The sequence below is a fragment of the Hakea prostrata genome, chromosome 7 (genome assembly GCF_041222555.1).
Source record: "Hakea prostrata isolate BN-2017 chromosome 7, UWA_Hpros_2, whole genome shotgun sequence".
Classification (NCBI taxonomy): domain Eukaryota; kingdom Viridiplantae; phylum Streptophyta; class Magnoliopsida; order Proteales; family Proteaceae; genus Hakea; species Hakea prostrata.
In genome coordinates, this window is record NC_142606.1 from 23579756 (window position 1) to 23605811 (window position 26056).

General features: G+C 36.5%; 1 protein-coding gene and 1 pseudogene across 1 annotated transcript; one reads left to right on the plus strand and one right to left on the minus strand.

Moving 5' to 3' along the window:
* Positions 1-10144: 10144 nt before the first annotated feature.
* FUM1 (fumarase 1) lies at positions 10145-22443 on the plus strand. Its single transcript, XM_089162962.1, has 18 exons — positions 10145-10372; positions 10490-10650; positions 11092-11209; positions 12437-12586; positions 12660-12770; positions 13003-13086; positions 16530-16628; positions 16906-16956; positions 17051-17100; positions 17590-17671; positions 17824-17918; positions 18002-18068; positions 18196-18246; positions 18647-18742; positions 19186-19284; positions 19391-19420; positions 19502-19567; positions 21810-22443. Exons 2-18 carry the CDS (start codon positions 10499-10501, stop codon positions 21894-21896), a joined length of 1488 nt encoding a protein of 495 aa, XP_089019088.1. The 5' UTR covers positions 10145-10372; positions 10490-10498; the 3' UTR covers positions 21897-22443.
* A 1141-nt stretch (positions 22444-23584) lies between these two features.
* LOC149010680 (protein EXORDIUM-like 2 pseudogene) lies at positions 23585-24808 on the minus strand (annotated as a pseudogene).
* Between the last annotated feature and the right edge of the window lie 1248 nt (positions 24809-26056).

Here is a 26056-nt window from a genome sequence, read left to right on the forward strand (position 1 = left end):
AAACTCTCAGCCTCCAAGAACATAAATAATTGGTATACAAATCTAGAGAACAATAAAACAGTGTTTCAATAATTAAAAACTAGAAATTGCCCTTTTCTAGGTACATGGTAGGCAATTAATTTGATCAATCGCCCTCTGGAGACTGCCCCCAAAACTTTTTCAAAGGGAGGTGACTTTACCCTTTCACCCATAGCTTTTGGGGTTCTATATAAATCCATTTTCGAGCTCATTTTTTACAATTAATTTATTCCTCCTCCCTCTTCCTGTGGTTTGTCTGTTAAGTAGTGAATACAACTTGATTACACTTAAAGTAACATTTTTGGGATACAATCTTAAAGGTTTAGACTGAATGACCTTGAAGGTGAAGACACATTTGGTACCCGAGTTATACAAACTTGGGTGTCTAAATGCTTTAAAGAAAGTACCTCTATTACGTTTTAGTTTCGACAAAGCTCATGGTTACAACAATCTTACAGGTATTTCATTTACATTTTTCAACAAGTTATCAACATGTAAGTGGCTTCAAAGGCACGAGGAATTGAATTCAAATCTAGTAGACAATCATCCCTTACCAACTCCTCTACCTCCTTTGGTCCTTCGGATTAATAGCTTGTGAAAGTTTTTCCTTTTTTAATAGCTTGTAAAGTTTTTTTTTTTTTTATTTTTTTTAATTTTTTTATCTGATGTTCATCCGGGCCAACTTTTTGCACACTTCGATTACATTCTCAGATGGTGTTTTGCCATCCGCAATGGATCGAACCCATGACCTCTCCACTGAAAAGTATGGATCTTACACGAAATCGAAATCAAAATCATATCCATTAAAATTTTTGTTCATTGTTTTTATTATTATTATTATTTTTTTATATTAGTTGATCATAAAAATAAAATGTCTACCATTTGATTAATGAATAATGGATGCGTTTTTAAGTATTGTTTATGCGATTCATTATTCTCTTCAAACATGTTATATAAAATTGACATGATTGCATGTACAAGATAAAATGAAAGAAGAATTACACGCGGCAGCTTGTGGGTTTATTGAGATTGATTCTGATAGATTCTTCACCAGTACCGATAGGACCAGAGTCGATTGAGACTGAACCGGTTCTCAAATCCACGTCTTAAATACTTAGATGGGCCCAGTAATAATTATTATTCCAACCACTTTCTAAATGAACAGACGATCTTGGCTTTTAAGTTTGTAAAGTGAGACGCATTTTGGGACCAGCCTTCCATGAATGCAGAGTTGAATTGGAATATAAGTCTCGTTTCTAGATAGAGTGAGGGGGATCGGGACCATCTCCCCTTCGGAATAGCACAAAGTGCTACCCGACGACTTTCCGACCACAAAACACGGGGTCCACGGGTAAAAAGATTATATCTTTTAATTTTTTTAAAAAAGTGTTTTTCACCGTGGGGGCTGAACAATGAGAATATGTAGGTCCAGTCTTTATAAGACCTATTGGGGGTAGGGGTGTCAATTTATAGCCCGAACCGTTTAAACGAACTGCACCGGCTCGCTATAGCCTGAACCGAACCTTAATAAACTGTATTTGGGTTGAGGGTGGCAGAGCCTGCATCAACCTGAATCCAAACTGCAACCCATTATAACCCGTTATATAGTTAACATTAAATATTGTTTGAATCATCATATTACCAATAGATAGTTGTATAGACTATCAGAAAAAATTGAGCATGAATTCAAAGAGCAAATAGTCATTTTACTACTTGTAAGAGACAATTAGAAATGATTAAGTATGAATGTATAAAGTTTGTTTAAATTAAGTAAATATTAATCAAGTATGATTATATTTATTGAGAGGTATTTATTTTGCATATCAACTAATACCAACCCAAAAAAGAGACGGATTTCATAGAAGGGAAAAAAATATCAACATTCTCGCAAAACAATAACCCAATTTAATGACAATCAATCATAGCACAAGTTATAATTTAAATGGGTTTTTTGTTTGAAGATCTGTTTCAGGACTATCTGGTGGAGCCTAAGGAATTAGGTTGTAGTTTCTATGTTATTACTTATTATTTGAGTTCTTGAGTTCTTGATTTCTATAAGGTGGGTGGAATATCTATAACATGAAATGATTTTTAATTTTTTAATAAAAGTTGATCAATAACAATTTTGTTTTCCATTGAATTTTGGCTCTTGTTGTAGGATGCTTGACTATTTATTTTTAGGGATAATTACTGTTGCCCCATTGTACTCTGATTTTATTATTACTTTATCCCCTCTACTTTTTAAAATTGCTAATCCAACCTTTAACTTTGTCTAAAATTACTAATGCCCCCTTCCGTTAAGCTTAGTTAGTTTATTGATGATGTAGCATCTATATATTTTTTTCAAAAATCCAAAAATAACTCTACAATTATCTCTTTACTTATTTACTCTTTTGAAAGTTATAATACTATCCTTAACTAACTATGGAGGAAAATTAATTTTTATTTTCTAAAAAGAAACTACCAAATAAAGAAAAGACTTGATTTTTCTTTTCTAAAAAGAATTTGCCGAATAAAGGAAATATGTGATTAAATAAAACTTAAAATAGAAACTAAAATATTAGGAAATATCAAATGTAATTCAAAGTTGAAAATTGAAAATCTCATAATATATGCTAACCATTGTACAAAGTGTGTGGTCCCACCAAAGCCAAAATTTATTGTAAAATATAAGATTTTAAGGATATAATTGACATTCAATATAGTTTATAAAAATGAGGGTAATGTTATATTTTTTAACTTTTTAATTTTAATGAAAGGCAAAATAGACATTACATATTTGATGTTAACAACCACTTAACACCGTTTGAAGTGAGGGGGGCAATAGTAATTTTATAAAAAAAGATGTTTGATTAGTAATAAAATCAAAGTACAAGGGGCAACAGTAATTATCCCTTATTTTTATTGTCTTTTTCTTGCATACCACATTTATTAGCCCAAACTCAAATTGCATCAAACGATTTTGGCCCGGTTTCGGTTTTTGCTAATTTGACCGTTTGGGCTGAGTGTTTTTTAGCCCGAAATCATTAAGTTCAACCCACTGCCCCAAACTGCACCGTTGACATCCTAGTTTTCATATAAATAGACTTTGCAAGATAACACAGGTAACAATGGATACAAGCAAAGGATAATACTTTATAAAGTATGAGAGCGGTGTGAGCTGGTTTTCAGAAAATAGTGGAAACTATTTTTCTCAAGGGCTGACATAGACAATCTTGCCAGACCACATTAAACTCCTTGTGGTTATAAGTGTATCTTACTTGTATTTTTCTTTGAAGTTTAGCATCTATGCACAATAGTTTAAGAGCATGATTGGCTTTCGTTTCAAAACCGATGATGGTCATCGAAGATTATCAACCTTTTCATTTTTGTCTCGATTATAAACAAAGAAAGTAAAAGTAAAGAAGGAGAAAAAGGAAAAGAAAAGATTTAGCAACATAAAATTATTTTTTCATATTCTTTAAATTGTAACTGTTGAAGTTTATCTTGGATATGTATTGTTCATCAGCAAAAAGATAAATATAACTATAAATAGACTCAATCAAAATTCAGAGCAACATAGTTGGTAGGGATTGACACGAGAAGAACAAATGTGAGATGGGTAAGGATTTCAGAAGATTGGCGGTTGAGTACTCATTTCATGTGTTTATGTTTGGATAGGTTGTCGATTTTCTCGCTGGTAAGGCTGTGTCAGTAACGTGTCAGACTCTTTGGCCTATTGTGGATCCTGGGTTTCTTGATTTATGTAATTTTGATGACTTGCATGGATCGCGCGTGAATATATAGACCTTTTCTACCAAAAAAAATTTTTATTTTTTGTCTACAGTTGAAAAGGTTTTCTTACATGTAGGTGATATAATTGAATTACCAATGATACTGTTCATTTCTTTTATCTTTCATAAAATAGAACAACCTTTTATCTTCCAATTAATGAACTCCCGTGCCATATTCTCTTCAATGAACCTAGCTTGTCTTCTGAAAATTTAAGCAATCTTTCTCGCATAGAAGAAGAATTAAGGAACTCTAAAACTGAGTTCTATGGTTAGCCTGTTGATGTGTGGATCATAGAGGCTTTTGGGTTTCATCATTTTCATCGTTCCACTTTTACTCTTTCATGAATCATTTTCATTTAGATGAAAATTTCTTTTTTATTTTTTTAATGTGCTTACTATTCAATTTAAATTATATTTTTGTTTAAAGGCATAGAAAAACACTCCCAAAATTCATAATAGATTATTGGGTAATTTTCATATGGGCCCCCTGAGGTTTGATTTATGTCATTTTTAGTCCAAAAAAATTGAGACTTTGCATCTACCTCCTCTGTATTATCGAAAAAATCAATTTAAGGACAAACTATCACTTCTATGACGAATTTACCCTTATTCTTTTTATTTATTTATTTAAATTTTTTTCTTCTTTTTTTACATTTTAAAGGGTTAAAGTTTATTAATTTACAAAATCAGGACCTCTTTCATTAACCATTCCCAAATCCCTGGTTCTATCAATTCTAAATCTTTATTTTCTAAATCTTAGTTGAAGATTAGGAAATGAAAATTAATGGATGAAACTCGTGAGCAAGAGGTGTTTGTGTTTTGGGATTCATGGGAATCAACAGGAACCCAACGATGGAATCCAAGAGTGTGTTTTCCCCGTGAATGTTTTCTCTTTTGTTGTGTTCTTGGAGCCGTTTCTTTAATGGTAGTTCCCACTTTTCATTTGATTGCTACCTATATCCTTCAAAGTCAGAGTCCTGTAATCACAACGGAGGTACAAAATCTATTTCCATTCTGATTCACTGAAGTCCTTCTTCAAAATCCCTTTAATTTCTATGTTTCCCTTTCCATTCTTGAGTTCCTCAAATGGGTTATTGGATGATTTTGTAGAGCACGTTTTGGTAATTAAACAAACAAAGCCAACACAAGCTTCTGAGTGTGCAGATGAGAACCCAATCCTGATATTGGCTCACGGAGACATAATGTCGATCGAGGAGAGGATAGAAGGACGAATTAAAATCTGCGAGTATTTGGGTGTATCAGAGACCAGCGGTATATACGATATCGTCTGCTTGACGGAGCACGGGATCCTTGCAGATGAATCTGATCCTGTGATGGCCTACACTCTGGCTGAAGCTGTTTATACAGCTCTAATACTGTCCGACAAAACCCACCGTCCGAAGTAGAACCTCAGCCATTGGTTACTGCTCGCCTTTTCATAGCTTCTCTGCGCCATCTCTTCCTTTTTCGCTCTATTGTCTTCCCTTTTATCTGAGCTCTGCAGGAAGGCTCGTTTTTAGGAGAGCATGGCTAACCTGCCATGCTTCGAAACCTTTAAAAACGTATCTTTTAGGTACCTTAAAATGCTTTGAAAAAGCTTGAGATGTTGTATTTAGAAAATGTTTTCTTACGTTTCAGATTTGGGAATCGGGTAATAAGGGTCTGATTTTGTAAATTAATAAACTTTAACCCCTTCAAATATAAATTATACAAAATTTAATTTTTAAAAAAAATGAATAAGGGTAAATTCGTCATAAAAGTGATAATTTGTCCTTATATTGACTTTTTATATAGTACAGGGGAGGCAGATGCAAAGTCTCAATTTGTTTGGACTAAAAATGACATAGACCAAACCTCAGGGGGTCCATATGAAAATTACCCCCTTTTTGTTTATTACAGGTTGTGGGTCAAAAACTTATCTTATCTATTTTTGTGTAAACCACTTAAATTCAAATGCAAATTTAAATATATGTTCTTTCTATTAGAACTTATTTTTTGCCTTTTGTGTCACTCCCAAATCCTAATGATGTATTCTTAATTTTTATTATTTTGATATATCAAATTTATTTTTCATTTAATAATATGAACAAAAGTTCCAAATCATTTATTTTTTTGTCTTCAATCAAAAATAAATTATTGTGTTCATCTTTTTTTAAATAAGTAACATAGAGAATGAGAATATATACCAAAAAGGCCTGAACTAAATTGCTTTTTAAATTTCTATTTCATATTTACATTTCTAAAGACTCGATTGATAGCTACTCGAAACCAGTTTTTGTTGTTTCTTGATTCGATAAACAAAGAATTCTGTCAAACCATTTGATAAAACTGTCATTATTTCTTGTGATTTTTTAAACATAAATTTATGGTTTAAGAGATCATTTGCATGCAACAACTATTTGTTGTCGTGCCTTTTTCTCAAAACAAAAGTTAGAAATGGGCTAAGTTTACAGGAAAGAGTTTAGAGAGGAGTAGTCATAAAACTTGATAAACATAAAAAACTTACTAAAACCTTATTGATAGTGTTGTTCACACTTTCAGAGTTTTATCAAACAATTAAGAGTTTTTTACATGAGCCCGTTCCATTTTCATGGAAAATAAACTGCACCCCCTCTAAAATCAAAACCTTGCAAATACCCCCTCCACCATTAACCCCGTTACTTAGAACTATTAACTAATTTTAATATGACCATATTACCCTCAAATATGGTACCGTTTGACTTTTTATTATCAAGACTTTTTTACATGAGCCCCTTTCTATTTTCATGGAAAACAAGGCGCACCCCTTCTAAAATAAAAAAGCTTGCAAATACCCCCTCCACCGGAAGAACATTAGAGGAGAAACAGTGCGTACCTCACTTGCATTTTTTTTTTCTTCTTCTCCTTAAGATGAGGTACGCACTACTTTTCCTAAAATGTTCCTCTGGTAGTAATCATGGGCGTTGATTGGCAATAGTGATGACAAATTACGAGACATCGTGAGTAACTGTGAGGAGTGAGGTGGTATGACTTTGAAAATGAGAAATTCAAACGTTAACATATTTGAGGGTAATATGGTCATATTAAAATTATTACGCTTAAGTAACGGGGTAACGGTGGAGGGGGTATTTGCAAAGTTTTTTTTTTTTATTTTAGAGGGGGTGCGCCTTGTTTCCCATGAAAATGGAGGGGGCTCATGTAAAAAGCTCTTGAAAATGAAGTTCAAACGTTACCATATTTGAGGGTAATATGGTCATATTAAAATTATTTAACAGTCTTAAGTAACGGGGATTAACGGTGGAGGGGGTATTTGCAAGGTTTTGATTTTAGAGGGGGTGCGGTTTATTTTTCATGAAAATGGAGGGGGCTCATGTAAAAAACTCAACAATTAAATATTAATTTCTACTTCTGAGAACATCTAAAATTATTTCTTGTATTTTCGTGACATAAACACTTGGTGGGTTATCAAATGAATCCTAAGTTTTCGTTTTCGTGACATAAACACTTGGTGAGTTATCAAATGAATACTTGTTGATGCATAGGAGTTGAATTTATGTCCACTTTTATTGTGTATTTTTATATAGAACAATTAAAATTATTCTTAAAACTCTATATTGAAAATGGTAAGATTTGGAAACTCTATGTTGGATGGATTTTGCATCTGTGAGATGAAACGACAATCCATGGTCTGGGTTTTTCTTTGCCTCACTTGTTTTTTTAATCTTTTCGCTCTATTTACTTTTATTCTTTTTTAGTTCTCATTTCTTGAACCATGTGTCAAGACCGTGAATGTAATTTTTTTGTTTTGTGGGTATTGTCATATTTTTCTCATTTTTTTTTGAGTATTTTATATGTGAGACCTCTTACTACCATAAACTAATGTTGGATCCTTTTAGTACAATATATTACATATGGGTCTCAATCATACTAATTTGGATAGTAAAATTATTTTAATGCCCCAGTGCCTTCTCCATGACTCACCGGCTTGACTCCCCTTCTCCAACTTCAACAATGGCTACACGATTTCTAGTTCTGCTGGAGTATTGTCGTCAAAGATGAGCGGGTGTCGTATAAAATTACAGTTTAAGGAGACTAAGAAACGTGGACTTGGGAGCTCACCTTGATTCTCCTACTATAAAACAAGAAGCAGTTTCGATTAGAGTTTGGAACATGATTCGCTTCCCCTATAAATCTCAAACGGGTATCATGAACAGCTCGAGTGAAAGTGAAATACTGCCCAGGAGAGCTCCTCCCTCCAACTTAATCTGTCACTCAGTCTGAAACCATTCAACTACAAGATTTCAGCCCATATAATTTTGGAGAAACTACATTGGCAACAAAAAAAAAAATGATCAAGCGTTTCCTCCATTCTTGGTAAAATCCAGAGAAATCCCTTGCAAAAATAGAGATTGCTTTTTGTTTCCAGCTAGCATTTCACAAGAGTTTCTTCTTCTGGTGGAGCTCAAGGGTCTTAAACATTGATTTGTTTCGTAGTTGTAGACTTGTAGTAGCTATTTTGATTAGGGTTTTAGGACTTAGATTTACTTTTTTTCAAGTAGCAGCACATGATGACATGAGAGATTTGTGCTGAAATTGCTAAGAAATGTCTTCTGTTGAAGCTTCGATTAAAGGAAAAGAGTTGAAGAAAAGAACCAAGTAGATGAGAAACACGACCAAATGAGATTTCGAAACCCTGTGAAGCAAAAGAGTAAAGGTTTGAGACTAAATGAATCCATAAACTCTAATTTCGTGTTCCACCATGAGTTCCTCCATCTTCACTCTAATAATGAAAAACTTTTCTTTTCCTAATCTCTGATCCACTTCACCGCTTAGGTATTGAACACAAACATCTAACATTCCCCGAAATTAAGTTTGTCCACTTCGATCTGAAACTGCAAATCGCAAGCATCTGAACAGAAATCTCCACATTTTTTAGATACTTTGAGTAATTTCATTATTCTTGTAGCAAGCTTCCACATCAAAGCAGCTCCACAAGCATTTGAACAAGATTTTTCTTCAATTGGAGTTTCAAATTTCAGGACCACTTAAATGAAAACAAATTTTCAACTTTTAGCTTCGATTTGGTGAACTTTTGTAGCTTTCGCAAGAAGAATTCCGGCGAGTGAACTCCGGCAGGAGAAAAGCAAGTAGTAGAGGCAGTTGTCTTCGATAAGGAGAGGGGATTCGGCGATGTTCGAAGGTTTCCAGTGAGTGATACGAAAAAGATGGGTGGAGCGAGAAAATTTTCACCCACCTAAGGGTATTTGGGTAATTTCTCTGCCCAGAGAGCATTTAGGTAATTTGAATACATTTTATTTCAAATAATTTAAATCAAAGTAAGAGCAATTGAGTAATTTCATCATCAATTTTAACAGTAGAGTTAACTGTGGGTAACTTGTAATTTTGATTGTGGGTGCCATGTAATTTATGAGGCAATAGTGGATGATTAAGAGTTTTGCCCCAAATATAGTGGGTGCGGTGTAATTTGCTCTATAAATTGTGAATGACTAAAGAAATTAACCAACCAAATTGACACCCTTACCTTGGGAAGAAGATGATGTTTAACATTTGGTTTGGTTTGGTTTGAATCTTCCTGGTCCGGGTTAAAGCAAGTAAACCGAATGAATAGTACTTAAAAGCATTTTTGTTGCACATCGGTAATTCTACGGTGATGATTTAATGAAAAAACCCAGATTTAAATCTAGCCTTTCGCTACTTGCAGCATGTCACGTAGGCACTGCTGCCAAGCAAAATCCCTCATGAAAAAGTCAATTCAACCCAAAAATTGATTTATTTTTATGTATATTTTGATATTTTGATTTAAAAACAAAGTTACATTAACATTTACTATAGGTATTTACAACTAATGGTATTAGGCAAAGGAGATGTTCATAATAAAATAAATCTTAGGGGTGTAGATGTAATTATTTGCAAAGATGGAGGGTTTAAATGTAATCTACCTAAAGAAATGATGAGATTTAAAAACACTTGTGCGAACCTAACACTATCATGGTCCGATGTAATCTTATCAGAGCCCATGTTTCATTTTCATCTACCCTTAATGAGATTTACAAGAATCGCCAGTCATGACTCGCGAGAACCTAGCTTAGCCTGTCGAGTTTTTGATCACTTTTGGGGAACACATAGTGCCCCACATTACTTTTTCTACCATACAATAAGAAAAAAAATTCAGGTGAAATTCATTAAGAATCTCATTTTTGAATTATTTTATTAATATTAGAGGCTTTAAATTATTGTAGGGTTGAAAAACGAACAGACGCCCACGCAGAACTGTTATAGTGGTTGAAACTAACAACTTTTAGTGAAGAGATCATAAGTCCTGACTCAGCCCAAGGTTGATCTGCCCTATCAGCATAACCAGCCGGCTGGCCCTCACAGAGTCACAGGTCCTGCCAAGACAGAATCCACCATCGGCCATCTTTTCGGACATTTTCATCATTGTCTTTATTTATTGGCTGACACTTTGACCTCGATGATCTAAACTCCTTAGTCCTTACTCTTTAATCCACATTTTATTTCTTTCTGCTCTCACTTTCTCTGTCTCGTCCGGCCGTCACCGTTTCGCCCTCGTCGTCTGCCAGGTTTCGAAGTTTATTTTGATTTTTGTTTACTAGTGTAATCAGCTCAGCTTTTATTCCTTTATTGTCTTCTTTCTCCCCCACCCACAATCTGTGAATTACACAATTTGTTTTTTTCAGGGGTTAGACATGGCGATGTTTATGGTCTCACGTCGCCTATCGTCTTCATCGCCATCGTCGGCGCTGTCTGGGTCTTGGCGTGCACTATATTTAAGAGAGTTTTCGACGGCGTTCAGGGAGGAGCGAGATACATTTGGACCTATACAAGTTCCATCAGACAAGTTCGTATTCTCTATTCTCTCATACTGTATCTATGCGTGGGCGTTTGCTGTTATTAGCTGTAATTCATCAGATGAGTTTGATCTTGTGGGTACAACTAGATAATCATCCTCTTCTCTTCAAATGTATTTTCATTCTGTTTTCTTTGAACTAAGGATCTAGGTTTCAAGTAATGAAATGGTTAGGATCATATTAGGGGTAATTTGTAGGTCGATTACAATGCAGACGGTATTTTCCCATGCTTATGAGTGCCCGGCATAGTATTTGCTTATGTTAATCTATTCAATTGTCTTAATATTAAAGCAAATAGAGGAACATATCTTCTTGTTGCTTGATCCAATTGAATTGGTCTCATTTATTTTGGCTTGTCTGTGATGTGCACTGACCCTGCCATTCCTTCCGAAGGTTTTTGATTCAATCTTATTGACATTGGCTAATTTCAGGTTATGGGGTGCTCAAACTCAGAGGTCATTGCAGAATTTTGATATTGGTGGCGAGCGAGAACAAATGCCTGAACCAATCATTCGTGCCTTTGGAGTTCTTAAAAAGTGTGCAGCCAAGGTTTTGATTTACTCCCTTCTTTTTCTAAGACAGCTTACTTGTTCTTTATTAAATGAATTTCGTTGATGTATCATCTGTTGCTTTTAGGTTTTAAATCCTTTCCTTAATTCATGTGTTCTTGTTTTAAAATTTGATCCAGCTGCAAATTGAAGTTTGATATGTTGTGTTATACATTAGGCAATAGGATCTTGCATGTGGATTTGTTGGATTCTACCTTTACTTCAAAATTCTTCACTTGCTTGTTTTGTTTAGTTTTTCCCATGCATATGGTATCACCTTTGAGTTTTTAGAACCTTGTTCGACCATGAAGCTCCAATCCAGGGCAAGTGTGAACTCTTGGAACATAATAATAGAATGACATTTGGGGTTGATAATTTGCACTTTCAGCATCATAAAATTGTTGTTATATCTATTTAGGATAACAAAATCGGTATGATATGATATAGCAGTGTCATCATAAATTGTTCCAGCTCAAAATCTGTTTTTTCAAGTAATTGTACAAATAATTTTACTGTTTGACTTTGGGGTATGCATTTGATTTTAACCTTCATCTAATTCCGTTGTGCAGCATAATTTGTTGGTCAGTTCATACCTTTTTTCCTTCAAGTTATTTATTTAAAGGGAAAAACAACACTAATGGTGATACTTGATTTTGGACTAGCTTTATCCACTGGAGAAAATGATACATATTTGAACATGTTTAATCCATTCAGGTTAAAGCATAATTCTCAGCCAAGAATGTTAAAGCCTTTGACAAAATTGTTCCCGCATTTTGAGAGTTCTTGAATTATTGTGTGGGAATCTTCAGTTATTGTTCAATTTCTGTTTAATTTATTATCATTATTTTGATAAGAAATTAGCTTAGAAATAATACTCCCTTGTGTTAAAATCTTACTAAATTTTGGTAAAATAAAATCTTACTGAAGGGTTGAAATTTAAAAAATTCAGAAAATTTATTACCCTTTCTATTGATAAAATCTTCTTATATTTTCCCCCTTTGTGGAATTCCTGGAACTCTGCGTTTTTAGTTCTAACGACCATCTTTTTATTTCAAGCCTTGTTTAAAAATAACTGTTGTTTATTTGGGTCTCATTTAATGAAATCTGATGGATGGTGAAATAGATTTGCCATTGTTTCTCTTGATTTCTTACTATATTCACTATCTTCTCATAGTTTGCCCTGATTTATTATGTGACACTAAATACTTTGTGGTATTTATGATGGCAGGTCAACATGGAGTATGGTCTGGATCCTCAAGTTGGGAAGGCAGTAATGCAGGCTGCCCAAGAAGTTGCAGAAGGAAAACTTAATGATCAATTTCCCCTTGTTATATGGCAGACTGGCAGTGGAACTCAAAGTAACATGAATGCCAATGAGGTTGGTCACTGCTTTCCTTTTCTGATTTCATGTTCAGGATTTATTGTATATTGACTCATTTTTCTTTGCTCAGGTGATTGCAAATAGAGCATCAGAGATTCTTGGCCACAAAAGGGGTGAGAAATTTGTACATCCGAATGACCATGTCAATAGGTCACAGTCTTCCAATGACACATTTCCAACTGTAAGCCCTTGATTCTGTAATTATAATGTTGAGTAACTTGAGTTGTCTGTAGTATGTAGACTTTCATGACTTATACAACTTTGATTTGGCTCCACCAATTAAAGAACCATTATTATGTTGTTCTTTTTTGGATATTTGATATGAGCATTGCTTCCAATTAATATTTTTTCCATCGTAGTGGCTAAAATCCTAATTTTATGGTTTGCTGATGTGTTGTATGTTTTTCCACCAGGTTATGCACATAGCTGCAGCAGTTGAAGTTAATTCAAGATTTATACCGAGCTTGAAACAGTTACACACTTCTTTACATTCTAAGGTTGGATTAGATTTAACTGTGCCTTCTAATGTGCTCAATATTGTAGTTCTAGGGATATTTCCACTCTGGTGTTGCATCTGACTTTGGATCAATATAACAACTTGTTGCCATACTTGTGAAATTTATGTACTCAAATGTTGGTGTAGTTTAGGTTTCAGAAACTGAAGAATTATCCCAACTAAAGGGTAAGAAGAATGGGAAAGCTATCAAGCTGATTTATCCTGGCATACATGCAGAAATTCTTAACAACTACATCTATAATCAAGAGATAAAAAAAATCATATGTGCATACTTTCAATGCATAAGAATAATTTAATAAAAGAAAGATGATATATCAGTAGGTCAATATTTTCCTTTGCTTTTCCAAGGGTTGGAATATTGCCCAACTCTGAAGATAGTGTCCTTGAGTCCTTTTCCTTATTGGTAGAAGAATTTAACCTACGTATTTTGGGGCTCAAGTTTAGACAAGTTGGATATTTGAGATTTATCCAAAAATTGGTAAAAAATTAGCAACAATCAAGTCTAGTTCAAGACAGGGAATGATTGGTATCCTGGACTGTGGTGAAGGAGGTATGGGAAATTCGGGATGCCACATCTTTTGTCAGTCAGTTTTTTACAGCCAAAAATTATGATTTAATGGGTTTTTGGGTCGCTGTAACTGGAATAACAGATGGGAGGCTCTTGGGGACAGATTATGGTACAAACATGAAACAACAATGGATTTTTCCCCCTTTTTTTTTTTTTTTTTTTTTTTTTTTTTTTTTGGGGGGGGGGGTAGAGATTGAACATGGATGGATTTGGTTTTCTGTAGATATAGAGTTTAAAAGATTGGTAGCAGTAGGTAGATTATGTAGCCTCAAGTGAATGTGGGCCAGTTCTTCCAAATCTTATAAGAGGACAAACTCTTATGGGGCAAAGAAAGGGTTCCTTGAAATTTTGGGTTTAGGGTGTACGGGTGGTTGTTCCCCAATTGGTTCTTTACATTTGTGTTCTAATTCCTTGGTTTGGTTTGTTTGATGGGATATAGATGAATAGAGGTATAAGGCATTTAGGGTATGAAGGATACTTCAACTCATCCCATGGCAGGTTGATAAATTCGTTAACATGGGGTAGATTTGAGATGGGACTCATATAACCAAACTTAAAGGACTTCCTATCATATCCTAAACTGAATCAAACATAACTTAAACTGAATTAAAACATAAAAGAGTATTTTGCCCTTATAACTTAAGTTGTGCAGAGATTACATAATTAGACACAACAACAACAACAACAACAACAACAATAAGCCTTGTCCCAACTAAATGGGACTAAAGGACTGCCCTCCAATCGCTGTCGAGGCCATGCTAGATACAAGGCCTAAGCTATACCTAATTAGACCAATTAAACTAAAATAAAAACCTATTTTTGTACTTGGGACTAAACACTATGGGCCCATAGAATTGGCCCATGACCATACCTATCAACCCTAAGTTGATTTCAAAGAGAAGTTGGCTAATTTGGTGCCGTCCTACATCATTAGTAGCAGAACAAGAAGATATATTCTTATCTTAGCTAGTTGGCATCACACCATCTTGATTCCTACCAGAATAGCATAGGGTCACTCATGCTGCAGGAAAAGAGAGTAACCTCACAAATTCCAATACTTTTTTTTTCTAACACCCTTTAATGATGAGTTTAAAGGGCCTTTCAGCATTTCACATAAAAAATGGTTTTTTAATTAAAGTAACTTCCATATAACTACATTTAATTTCTCTCACCACTTAAAACTACAGCATAAGAAGATAATAGTCTTGCTCTGATTTAAAGTATAACAAGATATAAAAAGAACTAAACAAATTATACTAGCCATCTTTCCAAATGAAGTGACATGTGGCTGCATGTATCTGTGTATCCTGTGTTAAGTCCTAAACCCATGAATGGTGCCTTTATCAATCCTCCTCCTTTGGTGACAAGATGATCTGGTTTCTTTCTAATAAATTAGTGTTGAGGACTAAAGGTGCTAAATCTTGTCTTCAGTGATCCACATACAGTCTGTATTGGGTATATTTGAGCATTTGCTGTGAATTGTTCATAGCCCCCCCCCCCCCCCCCCAAAAAAAAAAAAAAAAAAAAAAAGCCTCCTCTCTTGTTTTGTTGTTGGCCTTTGCTGGTAATGTTGGTAAAGGAGGGGCGGAGGATGAGAAAGTATGTAAGTTAGTAGGGGTAGGGTTAGAATTAGGGACTGATCCATGAGAAAACAATGTCGCAGGTGTGAGTGTGGTCTGGATTGCTGAAGTGGAAGGCTTAATGGCATTTGGAATGGTGTCTTAGTCATTGTAATTTGTAATGAACATGGTCTTCAAGACTTCAACATAAAATATGGGGCTGACACTCATATCTGTTGGTAACTCCATGATAGGCATTGGCACTAGGTTTTTCTTAGAATCTTGTATTGACTAGCGCTTCTTGCATGTAGCTTCTTTGATATGTCCTTTGGAAACTGCTTAGGCTGGATTTTTACCATGACCATGAGACCTGAAGGAACATCTGCATGAGACCTTACTCATTACGTATGGCATCCGTTTCTTTATTCTTGCATGCAGCTCATGAATAGGGGCTATAGGATAGCCAGGCAAATGACTGCTGGTTCTGAGAGTTTAGCTTCTAGTGGCAGGAATGAGGTCTACAGGACAGGCAAATTCTACCATTGGTAAAACAGAACCCCAACATAACATATTAGAATAGACTAAGCAACAAATTCCCAAGGCTTTGGATGACCACCACAGTTTGGTCATCTGTTTGGGAATGAAAAGCAGATGAAAATTGTTGCTTTGATCCTAACATTTCTCAGACTTGGTAAACCATGCAATCTTAACAACTTCCATGTGGAAAAGTGTTTGGCCAACTTCTGAAGCATCTAAGTTTTGGAGCATGGTGTGAAGTGAACCATCTTAGAGAAACACTCCACAACAATGAACATGGATTTTGGCCTCTAATTGTTGTGAATAGTTCCAAACATGAAAGTCCATACTCAGAACTTGCCAAGTTGCATGTGGCATGAGAATGGTGTATAGAGGACCAGTATTTTGCCTGTGTTTTGCCATCTGGAAACTTTGATATCCTTTGATGGTCATTGCCAAAAGAACATGTCCTCTACTATAGCAACTGTCCCAAAGTTCCTTGATGCACCTGAAGCATAATACTTTGATATAACAAACTCTCTCATGAAAGTACTCAGAAGGGATGATTTGCTAGCAAAAAACAAGAAGGGATCTTGGAGGGTATAGTTGATATTCATCCCTGGGTTCCCCTCCCTCCATAATGCATAAATATTCCAATGTTTGGGCAGAATACAAAATCCCTTATGCTTTTTTTTTTTTTTGAGTTAAGTTATTCTAGTATTCTATGTTGTAGCTTCTATTGTTCATGCCTTATCTCTTTCCTTGTTCTGTTTTTACCAGTCTCTCGAATTCAAAGATATTATTAAGATTGGACGCACCCACACTCAAGATGCCACGCCTTTAACTCTTGGACAGGAGTTCAGTGGTTACTCTACACAAGTAAGCTTTTTTATTTTTTCCTCCTTGTTGTGGTCTGTACATTTAGGTTTATTTTTTCCCTTGTGAATATATAACATGGTAATGCTATGCAAGTATGGAGGAAAATGATGTGGTGATGTGTTCTTCAATCTGGATGAAGGTCAGAAAGAAAATTGAGGGATTTTGATTTTAAGGTTGATGTATCCCTAGATAGAGTGCAAAGGAAGAAATGGATTCAACACAAAATTCATGGGATGATATTGTATTTATTTTTGAATTTTGAAGTACCTTGTTGCAGGTAAAATATGGAATTGACCGAGTCATGGGTACATTGCCCCGCATGTATCAGGTCAGAAGCTCAATGAACATTGTTCTTTTTCTTCTGTTCAGTGGCTTTTGCTTATCTTTTGGGTTATAACAGAGTGAAATTGTTCTTGGAGCAGCTTGCTCAAGGTGGTACTGCTGTAGGAACAGGATTGAACACAAAAAAGGGGTATGTGTAGCCTTGAGGTTAAAGGAATTTACATTAATATTGGCTTTTTTTGGTTAAGATGATGAACTTTCCTTTCTTATATGACACATCAAACTTTCCCTTTTCCCATTTAGGCCTTTCATCCAGCATGGACAATGGTCTAGATGTTTGATAAATACTGATAGATAAATCTTCTTGTTTAAGCATTTTGGCATCCTTGAGCAAAAAGAAATGTTATGACAGTATAATTGCTTGTCCAATCTTTGTTATTAGACCAATAACCAATGCAAATTCTATTCACTTAGTATCTCAAGCAATCTTTAATGTTAAACAAACTAAGACAACAACAACAGCAACAACAAGAAGCCTTATCCCAACTAAATGGCTTATGCCCTAGATAGAGTGCAGTTTTTCTCTATGTTTTCCTTTCTTATTTCTGAGGAGTTCTGTATAATTTTTTTTTATCTGATTGTGTTTGATTTACTTGCTAACTTCTGCATTTAATCTCAGATTTGATGAAAAGATTGCAGCAGCTGTAGCTGAGGAAACTAACCTACCATTTGTCACAGCTGAAAACAAGTTTGAAGCTCTGGTTGATTTCTAAATTTTGAAAAGAATGCTCTTTTCTTTTTACTTTTCTTATCCCTCAAGTGAAAACAATCAATGAACTGATTGAATTTTCTTTTTTGGGTTGTCTGTCCTTCATGATATTTCTTTGATGCTCGAATTATTTTGTTGTACCAGGCTGCACATGATGCTTTTATTGAAACTAGTGGAGCCCTGAATACAATTTCTGCTTCTCTCATGAAGATTGGGAATGATATACGTCTCTTGGGAAGGTACTAATGTTGATTCTATAATGCATAATGATCTTTTCCGTCTGGCATATTTTGTGAGCTGCTGTTTTTTTAACTTATTTCAGTGGTCCACGTTGCGGCCTTGGAGAGCTGATTCTTCCTGAAAATGAGCCAGGCAGCAGCATCATGCCTGTATTGCCCTCAACACCTCTTAAATTTTCTATTTCATTTGTTTTTTTTTAATACACATTGCAGAAAATATTATCTTTTCCTTATTTTGGTTTTATGAATAAACTTTATCAGCTTTGTCTGCTTTCAGGGTAAGGTCAATCCCACTCAGTGTGAGGCTCTTACAATGGTCTGTGCTCAGGTAATTATACTTTTCCTTGCATCTTGTTAAAAAGATATGGCTCTATGGATAGATCTTTTGTGTGTTGCTTTCAAAGATGATACTGCCTTCCCCTGGTGACATAATATGTACACAGTGAGTTATTCTTTCAGGAATTGGGTGATGACATGTATTACCTATAATTTCTAAATAAAAAATCCACACAATGCACAAGGCTCCTGCTAATACAGGGTCTGGGAGGAGGCAAATATATGTGGTTGAACCCCTTGCTTTGCAGGTGAAATTGTTTCCAACTTTAGAACCTGCAACCAACAACAGGATGCAATGGAACAAGTTGTCTGCATGACATTTTTTTTTAATTGTTTTATTAATAGCAGTTGCATTTGTCAATTCAAATGATTGATTAGCTAGCATTTTGCAGGTTATGGGAAATCATGTTGCAATTACTATCGGAGGGTCAAATGGTCACTTTGAACTCAACGTGTACAAGCCAATGATTGCTAGTGGCCTTCTGCGTGTATGTTCTCTTTTGCTGTTTGTAATTTCTACTGACTATGTTTGGATACAACATCTTACTGACCCACATAATTTATCTTGTGCTATTAGGAAGGCACTGCTAGTAATGTTTGTACCATGGAACTTATGTTTTCTTAGTTCCTTCCTATTCATGCTTGAACTGCCTATTCAAATGAGTGGGAATGATTTTGTGGCCCTCCCTATGCTGTTAGCTTCCAAACAAATTCACATTTATGATCCTTGATGATGAAATGATGTGACATGCACTGTTATTTTATTAAACAACCATTTTGTCCTCCCCTACCAGCACACCCCCACTCTCTACCCCAACATTAGAGAAAAAGAGGGGGAAAAAAAGGAAGGGACGAAACAATGCTGCTGTTTAGTTCTTTTGTGCTTTTCAGAATTGTATGGCTCATTTGGTAGTTGAATTCTTCTTGACAGTCACTGAGGTTGCTTGGGGATGCATCAGCTTCTTTTGAGAAGAACTGTGTAAGGGGAATTCAAGCAAATCGTGAAAGGATTTCAAAATTGCTACATGAGGTATGTCTTAGTTGCTTTGTTATTTCTAGAATTGGCTTGTACATCAAGTTTACAGTAACTGATTAGATATGTCACTGCATTGTGGTAATTTCCCACTTCCTTGCAGTCACTGATGCTTGTTACGTGCTTGAATCCTGTAAGTTCACTTAATTCTTTGTACCCATGGATTCTTTTACCCTTCACTGAATTGGAATTAACTCATACTTATTTTTCCCAGAAAATTGGTTATGACAATGCTGCAGCAGTGGCCAAGAAGGCCCACAAGGAGGGATCCACTCTAAAGGTAATGACTCTTATCCTGTGGATGGAATATGGGATTTGCATCGGTATTCTTTTGCTGGTTATTTACTATATCAATACAGTTTGTGTCCCCTTGATGCTGTAAGAGTTAATATATGATAACTGATAGGTTAGAGGTAATCAACTTGTCATATTATTTTAGTTGAAAAGTTTCAGGAGCGTTGACATAGTTGTATCAGGCTTGCAGAAGTAGGTTCTGGAGGAATTTTTTGTTTTTCTTGTTACAGGTACAAAGTACTGGGCAACCTGAGAGTATACTGAGGGCAGGCCTTGTGGTCGAGGTTAAAAGTATTAGTATCAAGTATTGTATCGGTCAGGGCATATTGGCCAATACATTTTGGTGCAATCCCATACCTGCCCTTAAGAGGGGGAAAAAAGGAGACTGATGTAATCCCCAAATTGAGGATCAGTTTACAGGATCAATCAATTGAATTCAGCAGTAAAAGTTAGGGTTCCTCAAACCCTGTGGTTATGGTGTAGGGACTGATTTGGGTTGTGAGGGCTTGTAGGGAAGGGATAATAGATTCTGCTAGGGTTGATTGAAAAGAAACTCGAACCTTAATGTTTTTGGTTTCAAGCTTGAATTCCAAAAGTCCTAGGGTTAGGTTTTTGGGAATTTAGGGCAGAAAAGGAATTAGGGTTTAGACTAGAGTTTGGCGGCTCTGATAGGGCTGAAATTGGGAGAGAAGGCCACTAGGGTTGGGACAGATCTAATGGTTAGACTGGCATCAATCTGACCTCATTTGGGTCTCTAGAAGAATCCAAAAATTCCAGAAAAATAAAAAAAGAGGGTGGTATGGGAATTAGGGCTATGGTTTTAGGGTTTTGGGGAAAAAGGATGAAGTACCGCAGGTGTTTTTTTTTGGGTAGTTGGGGGGGGGGGGGGGGAGAGGTTTTAGACTAGGTGCAGTGGAGGGAGGAAAAAAAAATCAGAAACTAGGGTTTTGGGGAAAAGGGAAAGCTTCAGAATTTAGGGTTTTGAGAAGAAAGTACAGTTGGGCATAGGGATTGAGTGTTAGGGAAGGAGTGGGGATGGTTATGCCCATAGGGGTTGGGAATTCGGTGAGGGAATGATGGATCCAAGGGTTTTAGGGGTTTTGGGGGAGAAGAGGGAATGCTGCATGAGAAGGAGGGGGAAAGCGGAAGGTGAAATGTGGGTAGGGTAGGGGAAGAAAGGGGGTTTGGGGAATAGAGAATTGAGGGTTAGGGGGAGGGGGAAAAGGGAAGGTCTGTGATGGAGAAAGAGAAGGGTAGGGGTAGGGGTTGGGGTGGGGGTGTGCCTACTTGCTGTTGGAGTGAGACTGAAGAATTGCTGAAAACTTGAATGCTCAAACTCCGGCAGTTTTCTTCCTTGGAAACCCACGCCTCCACTCAAAACCTCTTTAATCAAATTTTATTAATCATTAAAGCTGATTTGTTTACAAGTGTTGGGGGCTACATTTATAGCCTTACATTGAAGAATTCCTACTAGGACTCAAATTAGAAAAACAAAACAAACTAGGACTTCTATATCAACCTAGGATGATTCAAATTACAAAACAAGAGTAGGACCTGGTCCCCCTGTAGAATTTGGCTACAACCAAAGGAATCCGCCTCTGAGTAGGACTGCTAGTCTTGACTAGGACTCTTTCACAAGTTGACTAAAATTAAATCAAATATGAAAATAAAAATAGAGTTGAACTCCTACTAATATGCTGAATCCAACTAACCCTAATTGGGATTGTTTGGAACTGCCCAAATTATATATATTCTATGTTAACTCATCAGACTTTAGATTGTTTCTAAGCTTGTGTGACACAACCCCTACATTCCCGAACCCCACCCAACCACGCCACACCCCCCCCCCCAACAACAAAAACAAACAAAAAAAAAGAAGGAAAAAAAAAGCCAACCAAAAAATATATATATTCTATGTTAACTCATCAGACTTTAGATTGTTTGATCTGGTGTGGTTTTGACGCATTGTACACCTTGTGGCATATCAAATGTGATAGATTTGGCCTGATTAGTACTGCCCAACCTGATAAATAGAAAATTTCCCCTGGTAATAAGCCTGGTAGATATATAGATGGCCAGTAACTTGTTTGGCCTTTGCTTGCTGGTTTGCACCCACTTATTTACACCATTCTAGTATGTCGCTAGTCCAAAGTCGTTTCATTGCTTTGTGGTTTTTTGTTCCTTTTTCTTCCATATAGTTCAATCATATGAAATTCCTATTTTGGCAGGAAGCTGCACTAAATCTTGGAGTGCTTACGAGTGAAGAATTCGACCAGCTTGTTGTACCTGAAAAGATGATCAGCCCAACAGATTGAGTTTAGACATATACGAGAGTTCTTAGCTTGCTGGATTCCCTAAGTAAATGTCTGCAAACTTCCATTTTTGCACTCACGTCTTACACTTTGGGTGAAAGAAAGTGGTAGAGATGTAGAGGAGCTAATAAAGGTGTGATATTTTTGATGAGTTGGTCTGTTAGCCTGCTAGTGAGTTTCTTTTGCGGCAGATGCAGGTGCATCATGTGGTTGATCCAGTTAATAAGGGGCTAGGGTAACCTTTGTAACAGAAGGTGGAGCGACTGAAAGGAAGGAATTGTAGATTAAGTAGAAATCATTAGTCTCTGAAATTCATTATTTCCAGCTACAATGAATTCTATAATTATTTTGGTTATACAGTGCAAAGATAAGCTAAAGCCAGGCCATAGAAGGTACCCCAGTGGAATTTGGCATACATGGGAGATAAAAGATTTTCTCCCACAGATGCTAATAATTGGGTTTATTTGTTGCATGATGCTATCAACTATTGCATGTATTAAGATTGGACCAGAAGTTAAGTCTTCAAGTTTACTGCGAGAAGGAAGTAGGTCAACACTATGGCTGAATTATCCCCAACCCTAACTGTTTAATCTTCTACTAGCCGGACCCTAGAACTCTCCATGTTTGAACATTTCCCCCAAAACATTAAGCTCTTTCCTGACCAAACCAATAAGTAAAGCAACACACTCCTCTCACCCTAAGGGTTGCTTGATCTATGTTCCATTTCATATTGGCGACTGGAAATGTTAAAATTCTATCATCTCGCCTAACCTGAACCTTAACCTTTGTTGCTGAATCATTTAAGCCTACTTCCCGCCACTGTAACTTTTCCTAACTTTCATTGGGAGACTCGCCAACATCAACTTTACCTGGTTGGGTTCCCACTAGAATTATTCGCTGGGTTTTGGTCTGGTTTTCCTCATCAGTTTCTTGAACCGGTTTGTAACGTTTGGATATCAGTTTTTCATCTTTTGAAGTAGGGTTCGGTTTGATTTATCGCTTTGATCCCATTGAAATGGTTTCTACTTTCTATCACGGTAAAACATATAGGCGAATTTTGCCAAAAGAGTTTGACGAAAATGAACTAAAGACTTGAGCGAAAATGATATTGCAAAGTATTGCCGATTTATGGTGAAAATCTCCCAAATTTTTGCGAAATACTCAAAACTTCTAGCAGCCTGTTCGACAGCCAAAGAATTCGCCAGGAGTCTCAAAGAATAGGAGATGATTAGCCTAGTCACCAGAAAATTGATTACTGGCTCGCACTCTTCTTCTCCGATTCTCCTTTCTTCGTCATCTATCTTTAAGGTTCTATCCCTTCAACTCTACCTCTCCAATTATGCTCGAAGGTTTCCTCTGGCCATCTCAGCTCTGCCTCCATTACTGCCGAAATGCTCCAACTATACCTGAAATATATTTGCGACAAATCAGCGAAATTCGCCGGTTCCACTAGGTTTGCCAACCAGCGAATTTCACTGAGATGTAACACCTTGGTTTCTATCAATCAACTTCTAAAAAGCAAACTATAGCCCAATTTACCAATTCGGGCTCTTCATTTTATTCTAATTGGTCCTTCCCATTTGGGCCGAAATCTGTTGCCCTGTATTCACAAGACTTCCAAGTCTCAATTGGATTGAAAATTAAGATGGATTAACCACCCAAAAAAAAAAAAGAAAATTAAGATACAGGAATTTTAAGTATGCGCGACATATAAAAATTGTTTCTATTGCCAATTATTGTACAATCAAGAGCATTACGCTCGTAAAATCTTCCACATAAACTGTATATGCGAACACATAGAGCGTGCACACACAATCACACAGGTTTCTAATTCTATCTTCTGGTTTCCATGTTGGTGCAGGGATTTTACCCTGTAGCAACTTCTGCATACGCGTGGCAACATCTCCCACCGTAGGATTTATTTATGGAGCTTCAAATCAAGAAACAACCTTACAAGCCTGAGTCAAAGGGTCCCACATAGCCGGGAGCAGAAACTTCCGACCATCCATGCCATACACGTTATAACTTGCCTTGGTTAAACGGTCCACCATCAATGCACCCGGGTATCCAGGATAAGCACCCGACCCGAATATACCTGTACAAGCTGAAACCGCCTCCAGTGGCGCCCCTGCATCTCCTTGGAAATACCCGTTCTTAAATGGGTTGGTGGCCGCTCCAGCAACAATAGTTGCGATGTTTATAACCATGCCATCGATGCCTACACCATTAGGTGCGACCAGTGGCGGCCCTGGTGGACCAAAGGTGGGAACTGCGTATGGCCATGCACAGAGACCCGGGCACTGTGTCTCCGGGTCACCCACATGGGCATATACAACCCGTTTACCCGGATACACCAAGGTTGTATCGTGAAACCCACAAGATCCCATGCAGAACCGTTCCACAGTAACATCTGAGGCGGTCAATACAAAGTATACAGCTTTCGGGTCAAATGGGATTACCTTGTGGACTATCATGGTTGTTACCAGAACTGCTAAATGGGATCTTTTGATGTTCTTGCCTAGTGAATACTTGGCATCACTCACCTGGCCGGCTAGTTTGATAGTGCCAGAAACTGATTTTCCAGTGACATCTTTGTAAGACTGGGTTGTTTTCCACCAGGTTGAGATGGTGGGTCTCCGGCGAGGAGGAGGAGGAGTGGGAGAATCAAAGGAGGAAAAGAAACTGGCTATGGTGGTCTTACTGGTGGGAGAGAAAGCTCCATACCAGATGAGATAGATGTTGCTGCTGCTTGGCCCGGTTAAGAGAGGACCCTTGTGGTAGTTCAGCTGAGTGGAAGAGGTGGTGACTAAGGAAGAAGGTTGGTTCAAAGACTCTACCCATGGGACTATAGCCTGAAGTGTTAGAAAGATGGTGAAGAGGGGAAAGAGAAGGTTTCTTGATAGTAAACTAGCCATCTTGTATCTATCTGTGGAAGGAGCCAAGCAAGGAATGGTTCCCTTTTATAGATATGATTCCAAGCGTTCTTGAGCAGTACTGTACAGTGTTGTTACTATTGGGAGATAAGCTTGGAGGCTTGCATCAATGATTGTTGCAATAATCATTGATCACTGTTACACTAATCATTGGTGATCGAATGTCCTTATTCCTAGGGTCTCTATTAATCCATGAAATTAAGTCAAGTTCATCCATGCAAACAATTGCTGTAATAGTTATCCGTAACTACAGCTTTCAATGATTATATCCGTCCTGCTGTGGACCAAACTTTGTATTCTGTGGTCCTAATGTGGTTGACTATTCAAGTTAAGCAAGCTGAATCAGATGCAATACATTTGCTCACAAGTCCAAATCACTTTGGAAAATTCAGTCACATCAAATGCTCAAATCTCTTGGAACACCTTAATCCTAAAGAAATTATCTCTTCACCATAGGTTAAAACCAAAAGGAACCATATCAAACATGAGAGATTTTTAATTTATTCAGTTCCATCAGTCCTTCTCCTGCATTTTTGTTAGTGGGTTCCCCTTATGTTACCCTAACAGCTCAAGAATTGTAATTAAATTGGATTCTAGGCAATGAGAGATCTTAGAAAGAATATGACCCTACATAATTATTGCTTATATATATGTTTTTAAGTAGCTGAATTTAGGTTACTTCTGTTATATGGCTAAGCTATATAGTTTATCAGAAGTAGTTAGCTTTCTCTTCTTCAAGTACCAACATGACAGGTGGTGTTTGGTAGCAACAACAGCCTTAACCTCAAACAACTTCCAAACATATCCCGCAAGTACAGGCCATGCAGACTGCAATGGTAATCAATAATTCTCTGAAATATATACATTGAGTAGCACTTCATGTAACAATAGAGATGTATCCAAAAATCACAAAATATATTCAGGAAAGAAAGAAAAAAAAAGTACTAATAGATATTCATGGACACAAATGATTTGGGTCCTTCACCAAAAAAAGTGTTGGTCCATATAGAATGAGCTATTTGATTGAACTAGGATATCAAATTTGATGTGAAACTAGTCTAATCAAGTAATCATGCATTCTCTAGCTAACTGTTAGAATGGACATATCATGTATCCATATGTAGATGTTAACTTTTAGGAAAAATGGTAAACCTTTTATATATTTTTCTATGTAATCATACAATCCCCCTTTCTAAAGAGAGAATATATTAGATAAATAAAAGAAATATA

Coding starts and splice junctions, on each gene's coding strand:
- FUM1 (XM_089162962.1), top strand. CDS start 10,499: ATGGCGATGTTTATGGTCTCACGTCGCCTATCGTCTTCATCGCCATCG. Junction 12,587..12,659: donor GTAACATGAATGCCAATGAG/GTTGGTCACTGC, acceptor TTCTTTGCTCAG/GTGATTGCAAATAGAGCATC. Junction 18,743..19,185: donor TTGCTAGTGGCCTTCTGCGT/GTATGTTCTCTT, acceptor TCTTCTTGACAG/TCACTGAGGTTGCTTGGGGA.